The following is a 17,106-nucleotide window of genomic DNA, read 5'->3' as shown; positions in this document are numbered from 1 at the left end:
CAGTCTAAATAAGCTGTTAATTCTAGATAACCCTTCATGTGAATTTTTATTTTAGATCATGAGATTTATGATACTTTAGAATTTATGGTAAGAGTATAATCACTAGCCAACATTTGTCTGGGCCCTGAGCGCACTTTCCTCACCTTTCTTCCTGGATGCCGCACTGTATAGGCTCAGGACCATCTTAAATCTAGGACAGCAGCCCAGGCTTATAGAGAGTTTTGAGAAGCCCTGTCAGAGACTCTTTGCTGCCTCTAAGGAACTGTATTCAAGCTGTGGCTCTTGGCCTCCCACCTGCCCAAGCTACACTACAGCCATGTCCATGCCTGATGACCCTGACCCCGACCCCAGACCTGCCTCATGACTATGGATGGGGTTGGCAACCACTGGCCTCTTGACTGACTCCAGTTACCACTACAAGACCAAATCCTTACTCTGATGTGCTGACCAGACCTTGCTCAGGCATAGTGAGGCTGCCAGTCAGGTGAAGTGTCTCTGCCTGCCTGGCCTTACTGCTCAGCCTCAGCTGCCTTCCCTGATGAAGGAGTGCCTGGCTCTGCAGCTCCCTGCTGACATTTAAAAACACTCTTTCTTCAGGATCATCAGAAGTAACAAATGCTTGTGACCAGACTAAGCTGAGAAAGTGGATGTTGGCTTTCATGATGATGAATACCTTGTTTTCTTCATATTCTTTCAAAGATTTTAAACAGTTTCCAAGTCATAAAGGCCCCGTGCCTCTCACTGAAACAGTTTACTTTCAACACTGGAGATAAGCCAGATCGATTGCACATGTTGATACAAAACGTTCATCTTTGCAGGTGGAAATTCCTAACCTAGTCACCTAATTTATAATATTACAGTAAGCTCATATGAAAATGTACTTACTGTAAAAAACAAGCTTCTACTGTTATTTGAAAGCAGGACCCAACTTTTAGCATTTAGTTATTATTGCACAGAATGATCCCAAAATTCATAAGATAGAAAAAAAAAATCAGTCAATAACAAATTCTTCTCATTTATAGCTTATGAGATATTTAAAAGCCTTAAACAAGGAATAGACATTTGGAGATTTAAGTAGTTGAAAAGAGCTTAGAACATCCTTACCTGACCACCAGCCACAATGGCTCCAAAGAGATGCAGCAGGCAACATTTTAGGCTTTCCTTGAGATGTTCACTTTCTTGAAAGCATTCTGATTGAAGCAAAATGGAAAAGAATTTCTTATTCTGGTCATATAAATGATACCAAAATTGTCCTCTCAAAAAATCCCACTAACAGATGAAATAATTAAAAAAATCTTCTATATTCCTGGTCATAGACAAATTAAAAAAAAAAAACAAAACAAAAAAAAAACCACAACAAACCAAGTATATAATCTCCACTTCCTTTTACAGAAGTCAGATGTAAACCACATCAATTCCAGCATTATCAAAGTAACACACCATGACCACATTTATCAGGAATGCACAGGGCCAGACCTTCAGCAAGCATCAAACTTTCCATGCAGGCTGACATAACTGTAGACACACAACTGTTGCTCATGATTCATAATATAAAATGAGCCCATTTTGTCCATAATACTGAGAAATAGAAAGATGTGCTAACACACAACCAGTTATCAAACATGATAAAGGTTAAAGCAATTTTGGCATGGAAAGTCTGATGCCATATACAGTGCAGGCAGCTCAAAAAAGGGCCCCTGATCTTGCTCCCTGTAAGCCAAACTTCTGTGCAGGTCTGTAATGTTTCTAGCAGTAATCTCCTTAAGAGAATTAATCCTGCATCTTTTCTCATGCCTTATCTGATATAGATTAGCTACAAACAGCCTCGGGAACTCTTCTTACCAATATATATAACCTGGATTAATTACTAATTGTAAAAGTGGTAACACTAAACTCAAAGTAGCTGCAACAAACTACAATGGATTATTTTATGGAATTAACCACTGTAAAACTTCCAATATGTTTACAAGATAAAACTGATAATTACTTGGACTTGTAAGAACTGAGATTTTAAACAAACATTAGAAACTGAAAATGCAAGATTTTTCTATTCATGAAAACAATAATACAATCTTTAAGACAAGTACCAGTTATTGGCAAGTAAGATTTCTGACTATATACTGAAAGTACAAGCCTGTTCTAAAGAAAATTGCAGAGCTATTTTTAAAATGTGTTCTTCAAACTAAACAAAGCTTACTGATCACACTGTTAGTGTGCTAGTACCTTCACTCCCTTAAGTGGTAGCCTCTGAATCCTCTGGACAATCTCACACAAATTTAAAAGAGCAGCACCTCGCAGATTCTGAATAAATCATTAGGTTGGGAAGGCTAAAACCCCTCAAATTAGTTCTGTCATGGCAGAATGTCTAAAGCAAATGCTCAGCAAATTCTGTCTTGTCTGTCAGCTGGCCAACAAGCAGATGAGCATTTGCCTGCTAATTAGCACAGTTTTAGCTCAGTCACATTAAAAAATATTTAAGAGATTTAGGAGGAACCACAGTGCACTGCACTGAATGGAGAGCAGACAACCTGCAGGTGACATCCTCAGTAGCAGCCCTGAGCCTGCATTTCCAGTGCTCTGGCACAAAGACAATGGCATTCTACTGGCATCAGCAATTTGGTCTTTTTGGCAGCTATCCTATTTTATGTACACAGCAACGGAATCTCAAGGAACAGGAGCTGTGACTCAAACCTAGAAAAATCAAATTCATAAATGCTACCACTACAGGAATAGAACATTCCTTTTCTATTTTCAATTAAAAATGAATAGCTGCAAAAAGGGCTGATTTCACTCCGCTCTCCATCTCTCCATTTTATTCCGGCTGCTTCAATTCTGTTGGCACTAACACTGTGGAACGCTAAACCAGCAAATTAGCTGGGCATCCCACCTTCCTGAGATTTAAGTACAGAACATGGACCTCTAAGTCCTTCTTTTCCACACAATCTGTAATTGTAAGAACACATGAATTCCAAAGTAGCCCTCATGATATTTAATTACTTAACCAGAGAGAAAACAGAAGAGTTTCCCGAATGGCAGCCCAAGGAGCATTTGCCAGTCGAATGGCAGTTTCATTCTTTCTAGCTGTGAAATCACATTAAAGAGACAAAAACGCAGGAACACTTTCCTAAGATTACTTTTCCATGAGGGTTATCAGCACAGTTGCTACAGGGATCTTATATGCAATCACTCTATTGTCACTAATAAATGGAAAAGCTGGCAATCCACAGAGCCAACCCTATTAAGCCATGTTAGGTACCGCAAGTATGGAAAGAAAACAAAAACGCTTTCAAAGATGAAAAGGAATGGCAATAAAGTGATGCTCAGAGCACAAAACAAGCAACCAAAGCAACCCATTCCATTCAGACTCAGAAAGCAAGTGAGAGGCTTTTACATTATCAGGCATTCTCAGGAGAAAGGTACTTAGAATTGCTAAATTCACTCCTCTATAGATGACTATTTTTAAACAGGCTGTTAGCAATACTTACGGTAAAAGAAAGGGACAAACTCGACAGTGAGAGAAGCTGGTTTATACTTCTGTCTGCTCCTTTCAACTGTACTAAGGAAATGTCTGCAATACATTAAAAAACATACACCAAGGACATTAGATATGATACCTTTGTTTATTACTTACTTATTAATTTATTACTTAAAATATTAAATTATAATATGACATAGTAGAAAACACTGCCAAAAATCAGGAATTATCTTTTGCCTACGGGATGAAAAAGAATAGTGAATTAGTATTTCACCCTGAAAACATGAATCACAGCTAATCCTGTATTCACTATCATGCATCTAGAAATACCTCAACATTTTACAAAATTATTTAGTTTATTTACAAAAACCCTAAAAAGCTGGCAATCTCTTGTTCACTCCATGCTTGCTGTAACTAAGGCCCAGCCAGACTGCAAAATTCCTTAACCACGCAATTCGAAATGGGCACAAAGCGTTATTATGGGTTCATTGGGTGGGAGGGAACACACCATCAAATTAAAGGGATATAATTCTACTGATACATTGATAAACTTATCTTCAACGATGCAACATATCTATACTGTGATCTTCAATAACTTCTTTTGCCCTAATTCAACCAGGTCTGCACGTCACATTCCTCTTGGCTTCCTCGTTCCACCAGTTCAGAAAAATGGGCCAGTTTTTGAAAGGAGAAAGCAATGGAAAGGTGTTTGTGGTGGTCAGTTACAACCAAATACCTCTTAGTATATACTCAAATTTAATTTCCTTTTCACTTCTAGATTGCCAGTGAATATACTATAATTTCAAAAAGTTATTTAAATCATATCCAATTTCAGAAAGCATAACACTTTTCTGTGGTGTGATTCTCTCGTTTCATAGTTAAAGTTACCACAAACCACAGTATTTACAGTGCTCTCCTGGTCTGTGCATACCCTGCAATTCGCTGCCTCCAGTTTCGATAAGGATCGTAGAGACTTTCACAAAAAGCCAGTGCATGTCTCACAAATTCTTCTATGGGGGTCTGATCTTCCACTTCTTTTTCTTTTGTTTTGCTTTTTAACTGAAAAAAAAGAAAGCTGTGGTCAGAAAATTTCTAGACATTGAAAATTAATCTCAATCTCCTCCAGAACAGTTCTGAGCCCACAAATTGTTCTCCACATAACACTATTATTGAAAAAGCAGATCACATAAGTAGGAACAGGAAATACCAGATGGCAAAAATAACAGATGAGAATTGTTAACCACGTACCTGCTGAATGTATAATGTAGTCATGGTGATAACATGATTAATGTATGAACACATCCCAATCTCCTCCACGTTAGCCAAATTCCTGTGAAGACAACATAAAAACCACAGAATTGTACACAGTGTACAATCTGAAACTAGTTCAAACAATATACTTAAGTGTTTATTTCTGTCACAGTAACAGAGTTCACAAGTTTTCATCTAACAGGAAGAAAGGCTCAAGTCACACTGCTGTAGGCCAATTCTATCTGGAATTTGGGGTTTGAGAGGTTAAGCAGATTCCCAGGACACTCTAAACAGAAAGCTCAGAAAACAGCTGTGATAACGACAATAACTCCCACTTCTCCCACATTCCTGGTGCAGACACTTCCTAAAACTTCAGCAAACATATACCTAGAAACATTTATTCACTTTAAATTCTCCTGAGGAAAATGAACACCTAATAAATTATTTTAGAACATAAATAAAGCAACAACAACAAAGAATTTCTCAGTCTTGAGGAAAGTCACAAAGATCAGATACCAAAGTGATGATGTAAAAAGGACAATTCAGCAAGGAAGGCTGACAACAGTTTGTAATTCAGAAACACATTACCACCATGCACTCAGCTTATACTTAATATTCCAGGGTATTTCAACACTGCCAGACAGCTCTTTGCACTGTTTCATTGGTAAGGAGGGTGAAAGGACTCTCAAATGCTGCTTCAAATACTTCACAGAAAAGGAGGTTCCCTATAATATTTTATCCCCTTCCTCTCTTAATGCACTTTGCCATAGAAAACTGAAGAAACAGTGAAGAATAGATCTCTAGAATCAGTTTATTCATCTGCTTCAACGCAGAAGTTTCAGAAGGAAATCAGCTGCATTAATAGTGTAATAGTTTCATAAGCTGTTTCTGGAATGACAAGCATATTCGGAATGTGAAACAGCTCTTCCTGTACAGTGGTCTCAAGATATTTCATATCTAACACTTGTTAGAGTGTATCTTTTCTTTTAAAAGTATTTCTGATACCAATACATCCTATCTTGAAATCCCATAGATTTATTTTCTGTAATTACAGAGAATTTAGTACCTAATCCCCTTCTATTCAATTTCTAATAGCAAATAATATTGCAAAGATGATGGCATTACTCCCTCCTCTCTTTTATTCCCTCTTCCTGTATTTGAAGATTGTTAGAAGTGGCATTTCTCTGTTTCCACTGGAAAACATCAAATCACATTGTATGTGTCATTAGACTCTATATTTATAGGCTGTGTCAAGATTTTTTAAACAAAAAAATGGCCTTGGTGAGGTAAAAGGCAGAACAAATACCTGCAAAGGATGATAAAGAATTTCACGAGCAGCAGTGACAGAGCCTGCTGCTGCTCTTCCAGGCCATCTGACATCTTCTGGACACACTGCAGCAGCTGGAGCCTGAGGACCTGGAGAATGTTATCAGGAAGCAGTGATATTCCTGGTGGAATGTCATCCACTCTAATGAGAAAAATCAGACACAAAATTGCTAATTATACAAATGACAGGTTACAAATCAATTTCCACGTGCTCAGTGGAAATAAAGTTCCAATAAATTTCTATAGGAAAGGCCACCAAACTGACAGTTCACCAACTCTTTCTAATGAAGCACAAGAAAATGTCTGGTGCCAACACAACAGCTCAAGTTTTCTTTTCCCCAGGAACAAACCGCATTTAAAAAAGTGTTCAAATTCATTAAGTGGATTCCTAAATGCTCCTCCGTGCAATGGGCTGCCTTAATGCCACAAAGAAATTGCATGATCTTTGGCAGGTAAACAGGTAGCCTGGGAAATCCCTAAGTAAGGAAAAGGATAGCCACAATGGAATGAAAAACTGAAACACAACCCATTTGAGGGAACATTTTCAACTTTCTGCTGAAGATTAAGCGTCCAGATAAATGGGATGCCAGTTACCACACAGTTATTGGAGCCCAGTTGGTATTCATCCACAGTGAACCTCATGTCTTTCTTACATAAATTTTAAAAGGCTTTACAAAATTCTCTTGCCCATTGTTTTTTTGCTGAACTAAAACATATTTAGAAATACACCTGCAAGAACCAAAACATGAAGAAAAGAACGGAAAAACCCCCACAAATAAAACCAATGATCCAAAACAAAGTAAGTCAATAACCCAGGAACAGCCATCTGAAAACCCATTTTAGCAACAGTAAAGAAACATACAGATCTGTTAGAACCTTGCTTGGGATGAAGACTGTTTATCTGCTGTTGCAGTGCAAAAAAGAGTGAGCCTTTGGCAGCAGCTCTTTACCCTGACACATAGTTCGTGAACCCTGCACAGGAAAAGGAAGACATAAGCAAGAGACTTACAGCTTACAAAAGCCTTCAACATGGCCGAAGGCAGGGGGAAAATAACCATAGAAATTCAGCTAGCACAAAAACTCACTAATATGATACTTGCATACACACATGTGTGCAAGAATAAGCATCAGAAAGTGTGGAGAAATGCAATAACTGACACTAGACACTGTGATAGCTCTTAGTTGAGGGAAATGGGGAACAATCCATTGTTCTAACACTGAAAAGGCAGCCTATATAGAAGGGGAAAATGGAGACCCAATTCAGTAAAACCTCTAGACAGGTACAAGAAACAGCAGGCTCCCATTCCCTAGAAAACAAGTGTTACCTATACACAGAACCACATACTGTTCATTCCCTTGCCTCTCTACAGAGTGGCGCAATTCACTTTTCAGATCCTGGGATTCAGAATCCCAAGGGATTCAGAAAGTTGCAGCACAAATTTTACAGTACCTATAGGCTCTAAAGTGATAGAGACATTAACTGCAAAACAGAGCAACTTTTTTTCCAACACAACTTCCAAGAAAGAAATTTCAGTTTCTGTGATAGCAACTTCACCCCTCCAGATGCTGTCAGACCAGCACCCCTTGAAACTACACACATGGTTCCTGCTAATCTGATAACTCAGGGTTTGTATTTCAGATTCTGATAATGCCCTCTCAGTATTAGGAAGGTCATAGTTTGTGACAGCTGAAATCATACATCCAGAAGCTATTTCCCTAAAATGGCTAACAAGTCTTTTTCAGTATGATCACAAAATGCTTTACAAGACAGCAAACAGCATTGCCTTCATGCCTCACATCCCAAAGAATGTTTCTCTGCAGTAGCTGCCTCTCTGTGCTATTGCACAACCCATGAGAATTTAGTGCCTCATGCAAGATCAGGACGAGAAAGCCTCATTGGGATTACTCAAACTCAATTTACTATAGAGCATATAAAATAAATACTTATAAATAATTACACTTCTTTTTCACTCCAGAGCAGGTTACTAGTACATCATCAGGAAAATCTCAAAATTAAATTTGTTGACATGCAGTACCAATTCTTCCCAACAAGACTTGCTGTTTAAACTAAGTATTCCAAAAAGAAGGGAAAAAAAGTCAAAAATCATACCTTAATTGACATTCTCATCTGACTGCTGGCATCCTATCTCAAAAATATGAAAAAGAACCTTACACATTTGGGTTCTTTTTACTTATAATTTCCTTCATTACATTACAGGGTTATGCAGCAACACAAGCTGCTATCTCAGGTGTCTGAAAGGCAGTTCAATTATCTATAAATTGTATGCAACTATTGCAGCTCCAACTCGCACACTGGGCCCACTTCTCCACCAGTGGTAAGCACTTGGGAACAAAGGGCTGTAGAAAACCAGGCTTTACTTTTCAACAACCCCAAAAACACGTAATCAGCATTCCTAACATGATTCCTGCATCATTTTTATGTGGATTTGAAGTCAGTAAGTTAACAAAATATGGTTTCTATGACACTTTGTATGAGATTCCTTTAAGCTCCTTTGCTCAAGATCATGCAAACCAAAAGCAGAAAAAGAGCACAACACCCCTCTGGAGGTCTTTGTTATTTCTAAAAGTATTAAACTAAATGACAATTCCTCTCCTTCAATGAGGAGGAAAAATCCTCTCACCAGCTGGTGAAGGTTTTATCCTTTACATGGTAAATACTTATGACATGGATATGTGATTTTAGGGACAGAACACACAGGTGTGCTGGTCTTAGTGCTCAAAGCTGTCAGCATAACTATATTTGCCTTCTCAGTAAAACTATTAAAAATACCATCAATGAGCCATTTCACTTAAAAATACAGAGTAGATGCACAAAGAGAGAAGTAGAACTGTAGCTGTATCAGCCTGTAAGCTGCATAATTGTATAAGCTCTACTTACACAGTCAAATCATACCACTGGATACGTTCATCCCCTACATTTAGAGGTTTCCTAATTCTGCACTCCATAGCTTCTTTCAGATTTCCAAAGCAGACTTTTGGAAATTATATATTCTAATTTACAGAAGAAATACTCTTACGAGTTAAATCAGCAAGCGGCAGTGCCAATTGAGAGTCATCCTTTCAGGATAAAAGAAATCCCAAAGCCAAACCTCTAACAGAGTATTTACATTTCTTAAGTGGTATTTTCTTGAATGCCACAAAACCACACATGTTTTAAATTTGCACAAAACTTTATGCCTGTCTTCCAAAAGGTTAGTTTTGTCCAGAGTTTTCTTCTCTCCACACAGTTTCTCACTATTTCTTGGCATTAGCCCTTAGTACACAAGGTCTTTCAAGCATACAGCTGTAAAACATACCAAGATTTATGGAAGAAGAAAAAGAATAAAAACCTATTGGTTCAGTCAATTTCTCATTTTACTCAGCAACATATATTTTTTTCAAGACTAAAAGACAGAATTACTTGCCTAATAAGCAATTCAGAATAAAAAAATGAGTCCACAGGGTCCAATGGCCCCAAGAGTCACTGGAAATCAGCATTTAGTGGTTCCACGCTGACCTACATTTCTTTTTAATGGGCCCAGTATTATCAGTTTCACAGAACAAAATGCCTGCAATACAAACTGACAAACCCCAGAAAAATGCCACTTTTCACATGCCTGATTATATCCCAAATGTAACAAAGAATTCCAGTTTCTGTCCTTATTTAATTCGAATATCTGCTCTCAGTGTATTCTTTTTTAATCCTGCCATAAAAACACAGGAATGATTTGCCTTCACCCCATGCTGTTTTGATGCTTTTTCTGCACAACTGTTACACAAATGAGTCTAAATCCACATGGTTCTATTCTTCCAGACTAATCACTAATCCTGTCATTAACCTCAGAAAAATACATTATTTTTACACTCACTAAGTCACCATTTTTCACAATGAAGATGCTGCTATTGTTCTGAACAACTAAGCTTCATGTTTGTTATGTTGCTGAAAAAGCCCAACCCAAAACCCATGAACACAAACTAAAAAACACTTAAAACTTCAAATGAACTAAATAGCCCTTAAAGTAAAAGTACTGAGATATTCTTCTCTTCTCCTGTTCATATTTTAATATTAAATAGTATAAAGATAATCTGTGTTAAAGGATAAACATGTTTTCTTAACTAAACACAGGAAGATGTATTTTTGACTCAGCAAAGGAGACAAATCTGCGAGAGCACACAATTAACCTGAAGGTCTTGCTTATTGGTAATTGTACTACATAATTTGCATTCATACAGGCATGATGAGGAAAATTTTAACACAAAGAGCTGAGAAGCCCAGGGTTTATCCACCAAGATCTAGGTGCAGCATCCTTCATTTCCTTGTAACAGTAGAAGGTGTCACTTACACTTCAAACAGGATCTGATCCAAAGCCCATTAAAGAATTTTCATTGATTTCAACAGGGCTTGGACTGCAGCCACTGGTAGGGAACACCACTCCTTGCTCTCAAACACCATAATGCTGACACCAGTCCTCATGAATTCTGAATCCCACAACCTTTGGTTTTCCTTGAAACCCCCAGTTCACCCAAGTGTCTCAAAGCAAGAGAAAACACCCAGTGCTTAAGTTTCTATTCCTCATTTGTGAAGTTAGACACAAAAACACAACCATGATAACACAGCAGAAAAATTTAAAATATTAAACATAAAACTCTGAAATTAGACTTCAAGAGTACATCATGATTATATGAGAGAACTTTTGGTCAGCAACATGAGTGAAGTCACCAATACTCTCATCATGAATGGAAGTCTTCATGGATGCAAAGAAATCACTTTAAATCTATAATTGGTGCATATTTTATTTTTAAAAATGTTTCCAGCTAAGATACTCAAATCTTTCATTAAGCTTCTAATCTTGTCCTGAATCTTAAAGTAAATCCTGAAAAAAAATTACAAAACTCTTTATCTGCATCTTGCTTCTCTTCAGTCACTGATGATGCAGATAACAAGTACTATTTCATATGCAACATTTAATGAATGCTTATTCAAAAAATGCACCAGGAATAATGATTATATTTCTACAAACAAGAACAAGGCACTCTCATGCCACCTCCTAACATAATGCAAATACAGTATTTGCCCAGTTTCATCATTCCCAGCCCAACTTGACCTTCAGATTGGAAGTGCCACTCCACAACTAAAAACCTTTCTGTTGTTTAAAGGCACTACTGGCCTTGAACAAGACTGGGCTCTCAGCCAGGTCTGTTTCAGATATCAAGGAAAGATGAACAGGTCTGTAATCCTACATACCTAGTTGGCAGCTTCTCAAAGTCCACATCCAGAAACTGTTCATAGCTAGAAACAAAACTATCCAACCAGAGCTTCAGGTAATCCGGATCCTTCTGTAAAAAAGAAAGGAACATTAGGCAATATTGCACTCAAGGTCATTCACTAACAACTCCATAGTACTACCTCAAATGAAAAGCTTTTATTTAATGGATTGCAACAGGGAGGAAGGAGGAAACACACTTTTTTCTAGAACTAAAATAAAACACAACCACCTGTGTCCTTTGACATTTTCAGCTACATTGTGCTGATGTGACATTCTTGCTCTATTTATTAGTTTAAGTGTCTCCTATTCTTGGTACCAGTACCAAACAAAGCATTTCAGCTACCCTCCACCAATAAGCTTTACTTACTCTCCCAAGTAACCCATACCAGCTTCACAAACCTACTAGTATATGTTCTAGTCTTGATACCATAGATATCAGTACTCAACACTCCTTATGGCTCCTACAATTAAATAAGAACTCAAACAGCAGTCTTAATCAAAAATTGTTTTTCACTTAATTCATAGGCCAATATGGCAGCCAGCAGCAGATTAAGAGGCAGATGGTGTTCAAAAAGACATGCAGAAGCTGTGATTACAGGTTAAATATAAATTCCCTTCTAGTTGTTCCTAGCAGAGCACCCAGACTCTGTGCCCAGCAGCCCCTCAGGGCTGGACACAGTGCCAGGATGAGGACAGACAGACCACTGCAAATCACACAGGAACATTCTGCCAATGTGCATTTGAGGCAGCCTCACTTTGGAAGCCAAGCTGCTTGATTTTCAAAAACAAGCTGCCAGACCATAGCCAGTGTATTTCTCCACAAGGACTGTACAGTTCTGTCCATTAATACAGATCCTTCAGGCTCACATTCTATATCACAAATAATTTTCAAAATAGCTTTAAAATACTTGTCTAAAGTATTGAACATTATAAATTATTTTAAAACCTACTTCATAATTCAGAAAATTTTGCAAAAGTTGAAAACTCTTTTATTCATCCTTCTCTTTTCCCTTTTCTTTATCAACATCCTTTTTCTTGTTGTCTTTGTATTACAATAGATGTTCCCAAATAACAGATTATTTCCCTGCAAAGCTAAGACAAAAAGAGTGAATAACTCTACCACACACAATACTCTGAGACAATATCAATATAAAAGAAACAGTCACCAAGAAAGAGTGACACAGAGTGCTGCCAGTGCAAAATAGCTACCTATAAAAGAGCCCTCATTGGGGGAAAAAAACAACAACAAACCAAATAATAATAATAAAAAAATAAAAAATCTCCAAAGCAAAATACAAAACTGACAACCTTGGAACAAAATGAACAAGCAAAATCCAGAATCTGACACAGTGCAAAACTGTTCTCAGAGCACCTTTCCACAGCAAGAACAAGAGTCATAAAGCCTTGGAATCCCCTTCTTACTCTACACTTTACCCTTCTCTGAACTACTCTGAACTCAAGCAAGAAGTGTCAGAAACACCCAGATACAATTTAGTTCACAATCACTATTAATTGTATATGAAAGAAGTTCAGATACTGGGTCAACAGGTGCCAAATAAAACCCTCAGGTGGCTACAGGTCTTGTCTGATTGTTTGCTTAACTGCATTTGCTCGTTCATTTTTCCTAATTGTCTTATTTCCCCTCTTCCACTTAATCTCTAATCCCTCTTTTCTTCATAATCTTTCTTCTCCTCATCTCTGCTTTTATTCACATTTCAATGATTTTCTGTTAAAAATTTATCAAAAAAGCACAATGTCCTGGAACTGCAGTGTAGCCTTGTTCTCATGTTTAATATGCACTTAACTACAAATGGTTAAGTTACCTTAAACACACCTCTTAATTGTCCTCAACAGGAAACCACTAAACAGAATGAAGGAAGCCGCTGAGATAAAGAACAATTTCAAGGTTTCCAAGATACAGGTTTAAGCTACAGAAGTTGTCAGATTATCACGAGCAGGTGAGCACAGAATACGCATTTCTCCAGTTCAGAAATCAAACACTTCAAAAATCGAACCAAAAGTCAGGCAGGAAGTAAGACTTGCCTAAAAGAATGACTTAAAAGCAGAAGATGCTGTCTTCAGACATTATAGCTTTTTAAAAATGGTCACAAATTTAAAGCTTTAACTTCCTTGTCTTTCACAGCAAGTTACTTTAGCCACAATCAAGCTATTTCATGGGATCATAAAGGTGAAAAAAACAGGATACAATTTTAGTAGTTACAACATAGCTCAGACTCCACAGGAGGAAGAAATAGCAATCTTGGGGATATAACACAGAAACATTGCCATATGTATGTACCCATTGCTTGTAATGATAATGCCCAGTATGTGCAAAACTCAACTTATTTGACTCTTGCTGTTGAACAAACGGCTTTGTTTTTCCCTTGGCATGAGCAACTTCTCCCTGAAATACAACATGAAATACTAAATATTTTGCCAAATTGAAATTGTTTGTTGACACAGCTGAGGCTCATTGCTAACTGTTGATAGCAAACTTGTGCAAGAAAACTGTTTTTCTTAGTCACATACCATAAAGGAAGACGTGCAAATAACATCAATATCTGACTTTAAATCGCTTTAGCAAAAAGTTAAGGATGAGAAAAGGGGAAGGGTAGGACAAAACCCAAAATTAGATTAAATGCCTGCTTGCTCCTTTTTAATGGTATAGCCTAAATCACAGAATATGCTGAGTTGGAAGGGACCCACAAGGGTCACAAGTCCAAATCAGTTTCCACTTCCTTATCTTTAAGCTACAATGCCCCTGGCAAGGCTGTCAGTGCAGACCAGGAATGAGAGAACACTGGCACAAAAAATACACAAGAAAAAGCTCTTGCACAGATGACAAGAGGAAGCCACACGTTATAAAAAGGCCAAAAGCTTTTGCCTACCTATAGTGCACATACTGCCCAACTCACTTTGTCAGAAAAACTCCCAATTCTGGTAAAAACCAAGAACTGCAGCACAGTCTGAGCATTCTCTGCAGCACACTATTTAAGGCAACTCCCATCTATGTCAATCCTCAGCCAGCCAATTAATTATACAATAGTTCAAGCTAATAGAAAATGAGTTTTGATATCAAAATACCAGGTACCACTACTGGAATATACCAGTAGGAAACACCTTATGCAGTGGTTGGCTCTCAAGAGTCCCATCTAGAGATTTCCATCCAAACAACAGCACTAACTCAGCACCACTTGGAAGGAAAATCTTTTAAAAATCATGAAGGCAATAAAGTAAACAGTATCACTTAGCAACATAAGAAACACCAAGAAATAAGCCTTCATTCTAAACCAGCTAATAGAACCATGCCACCTTTCCAGAAATGAACAAAAATGAAGACTTATGAACCAAGAGGACATCAGTCCAGGAAAAAGTGACCCAGTATTTAAGTCTGGCTACAATTAGGATACATGAGTGGTTTTTACAATGTTAGAAAACAGCTTTCAAGGTTTTAATCTGCCCCAGGTTTTCCTTTTTCTTTATTAGCAACAAACAGCTCAGATCCCAAGCACCAGTCACCTGTTGAAAGCTACAAGAAATCTAAACTTTACTAACACAGTTTTAAGAAAGAAAATTGGAAATGGTATTCCTGAATGGTAACTGAATGGTAACCGAATGGTAACCGAAATGTTATCCTTGGCAAAGTACACAAAAAAGATCATTCCTAAAACACTGCTAAATACATACAACCTTTCTGAAGACCTGCCTATGTGCGTCAACTGTATCTTTCCCAAACCAAAGCATGGTGGTTCAGGAGAAAAACAGTCTTTTTACAGTGGTTTAAAATTCTAATTTCATAATAAAACCAAACAGTAATAAGGTGTATCAGCTGTTTTCTGTGCATCATCATTCCATGTACAATGCAATTATCCTATCCGGCATCTTTATCTGAAACTGAACTATTGTTTGAGGTCAACTGCTATCATTTAATCTGTAGTTTAAATTCAGTGGATTTCAGAATGTGTTTCTGTTCTCTTCCCACTCACCATTTCAGCTATCCCCTATTTTCTCATGACAGAAGTGGCAAACCACATTACCAGCAGAACCCAGACTGACCTCACTCTAGCATGGATACATCTGTGTTCTTCGATGCCAGAACCACTTTCCAAGCCAGTACACGTTGCAATATGACAGATATCTGCATTCCACGTGGCAGAAGATTGCATCCCAAGGGTATGGCAATACTTCAGATCTGTGCTGCTACAGAGAGCAACAAACCACTGAACTGCAACCCTGACTCCAACTGGTTCACCATAAATTGTTGGCTACCCCATTATATCTCAGCTCTCTCAAGGAAGCGCTGTCTTAACCACACTAGAATGCAGCATCTGAAATACTCCAAAGCTTTTATTACCAACAGGAGCAGCAAAAACTATGGAGTGTATTTCTTGTTCCCCACTCCCATAATTAGCCCTTTGTTACCATTCTGCAGACAGGTGGCTGAAGGCTGTCTGTCCAAGTTGTTTCTGTGGTGCTGGCTGAAGATGCACCACATTTTTAAAGCACAACTCACACAGCAATGTAAGTTTTGATAATATACCACAAGGCTAAAGCGAGACAGACCAATCTGAGACTGGCATTCTTCCCCAGCCCCACCACACACACTCTGCAGACATGCTTTATGAAATCAGCAAGAAATCAAGAAGGAAACTTTTTATTTGTACAATAGTAAAAGCAGGAAGAAGCTGCATGTGGTAATAAAATACCTTTCACCAGCTCCAACTTTCCAATCACTAAAAGAAGATAAGAAAATGTTAATTTCTGAAACTTTGAAGCTTTCTAAGTCACAAGCCTAAGGTTTTCATTTATTTACCTGGAACTTGCCTAGCTTTTGTGCAAGACAAATTTCTGTAACTTATCTGAATAGTAATTCATATATAAAAACTGCAAGCCTTCAAGCTTCTGGAAGACAATTTCTCCATGGCTTGAAATGCAAGAAGGTAAAATCCTACTTAAGGTAGCCATTTCTCTTCAGAGTAATAAATGGAAACAACCAGAGTTTTAACAAGGCTATCTTAAGGATGTCATTGTGAGATAAGTGCAAATCTAAGAAAAATTTAAAAACAAAAAACCCCAAACAAACAAAAAAAACCAAACAAACCCCCCTAAAAAAATAGAGCCAAAGAGTAAAAAAGTAAAAAGTTCTTTAGTTGACAGCCACAAGTTTACAGAGCCTAAGCTTTGGGGGTTCTGAGCTCAACATATTATAATGAAGGCCTGTGACAGTCATTCACCTGCAGTATTTTATGCCTATTAAATCAAATGTAGCTCAGAACACCGAAAGTGAAACTTCCTTGTCCCGTCCCTTCCTTAAATACACCTGGTTTTCTTTAAAAAGAAAAACAAACAAAAAAACCCAGCAAAGTTACATATCACACTTCAGGTCTCCATTTTCATAAGATCCTCTCAGCACAGTAATAATTATTAACAGCTCTTTACACTTTAAAGACTGCCAGGCCTGAGCAGAATGGTGTTTCTATAGGTACCAAAAATAATCTGAAAACTTTCAAAACCATAACACACTAAACCTGTCTCCTACAAAACATCCAGAAGAAGGTTGTTGGGTTTTTTTCCTTTCCCAACACAATACAATGCCAGAAAGAACAAAACACTTACTAAATAAACCAGGGTACGGGTCCACAGTCTGCACAGCAATACTGTGACTTAACAGTGCCATGGGAAATCAGCAAGTTTCCCATGGAGTCTGTACATCAATACTGCAAGTCTTAAAATCCCAAACTCCAGCCAGACCTTCCTTAGACTTGGCAAACTCTCGATGCTCACGCC

At 37.8% G+C, this 17,106-nt stretch overlaps 1 protein-coding gene across 5 annotated transcripts in view; it reads right to left on the bottom strand.

Annotated features, from left to right (window-relative positions):
* NBEAL1 (neurobeachin like 1) overlaps nucleotides 1-17,106 on the bottom strand; it is a 79,677-nt gene that overhangs the window by 49,903 nt on the left and 12,668 nt on the right. For all 5 annotated transcript variants that reach the window (XM_071562446.1, XM_071562447.1, XM_071562448.1 and 2 more), the window contains exons 3-8: nucleotides 11,298-11,389; nucleotides 6,033-6,194; nucleotides 4,724-4,805; nucleotides 4,407-4,534; nucleotides 3,486-3,568; nucleotides 1,105-1,190 (exon numbers count right to left, since the gene is read on the bottom strand). In XM_071562446.1, the coding sequence (XP_071418547.1) occupies nucleotides 1,105-1,190; nucleotides 3,486-3,568; nucleotides 4,407-4,534; nucleotides 4,724-4,805; nucleotides 6,033-6,194; nucleotides 11,298-11,389 (633 nt within the window). The remainder of the gene's footprint in view (nucleotides 1-1,104; nucleotides 1,191-3,485; nucleotides 3,569-4,406; nucleotides 4,535-4,723; nucleotides 4,806-6,032; nucleotides 6,195-11,297; nucleotides 11,390-17,106) is intronic.

Source organism: Pithys albifrons, chromosome 8, assembly GCF_047495875.1.
Source record: "Pithys albifrons albifrons isolate INPA30051 chromosome 8, PitAlb_v1, whole genome shotgun sequence".
Lineage (NCBI taxonomy): Eukaryota > Metazoa > Chordata > Aves > Passeriformes > Thamnophilidae > Pithys > Pithys albifrons.
Note: the sequence above shows the minus strand (reverse complement) of the source record. Positions and strands in the feature narration are given on the sequence as shown.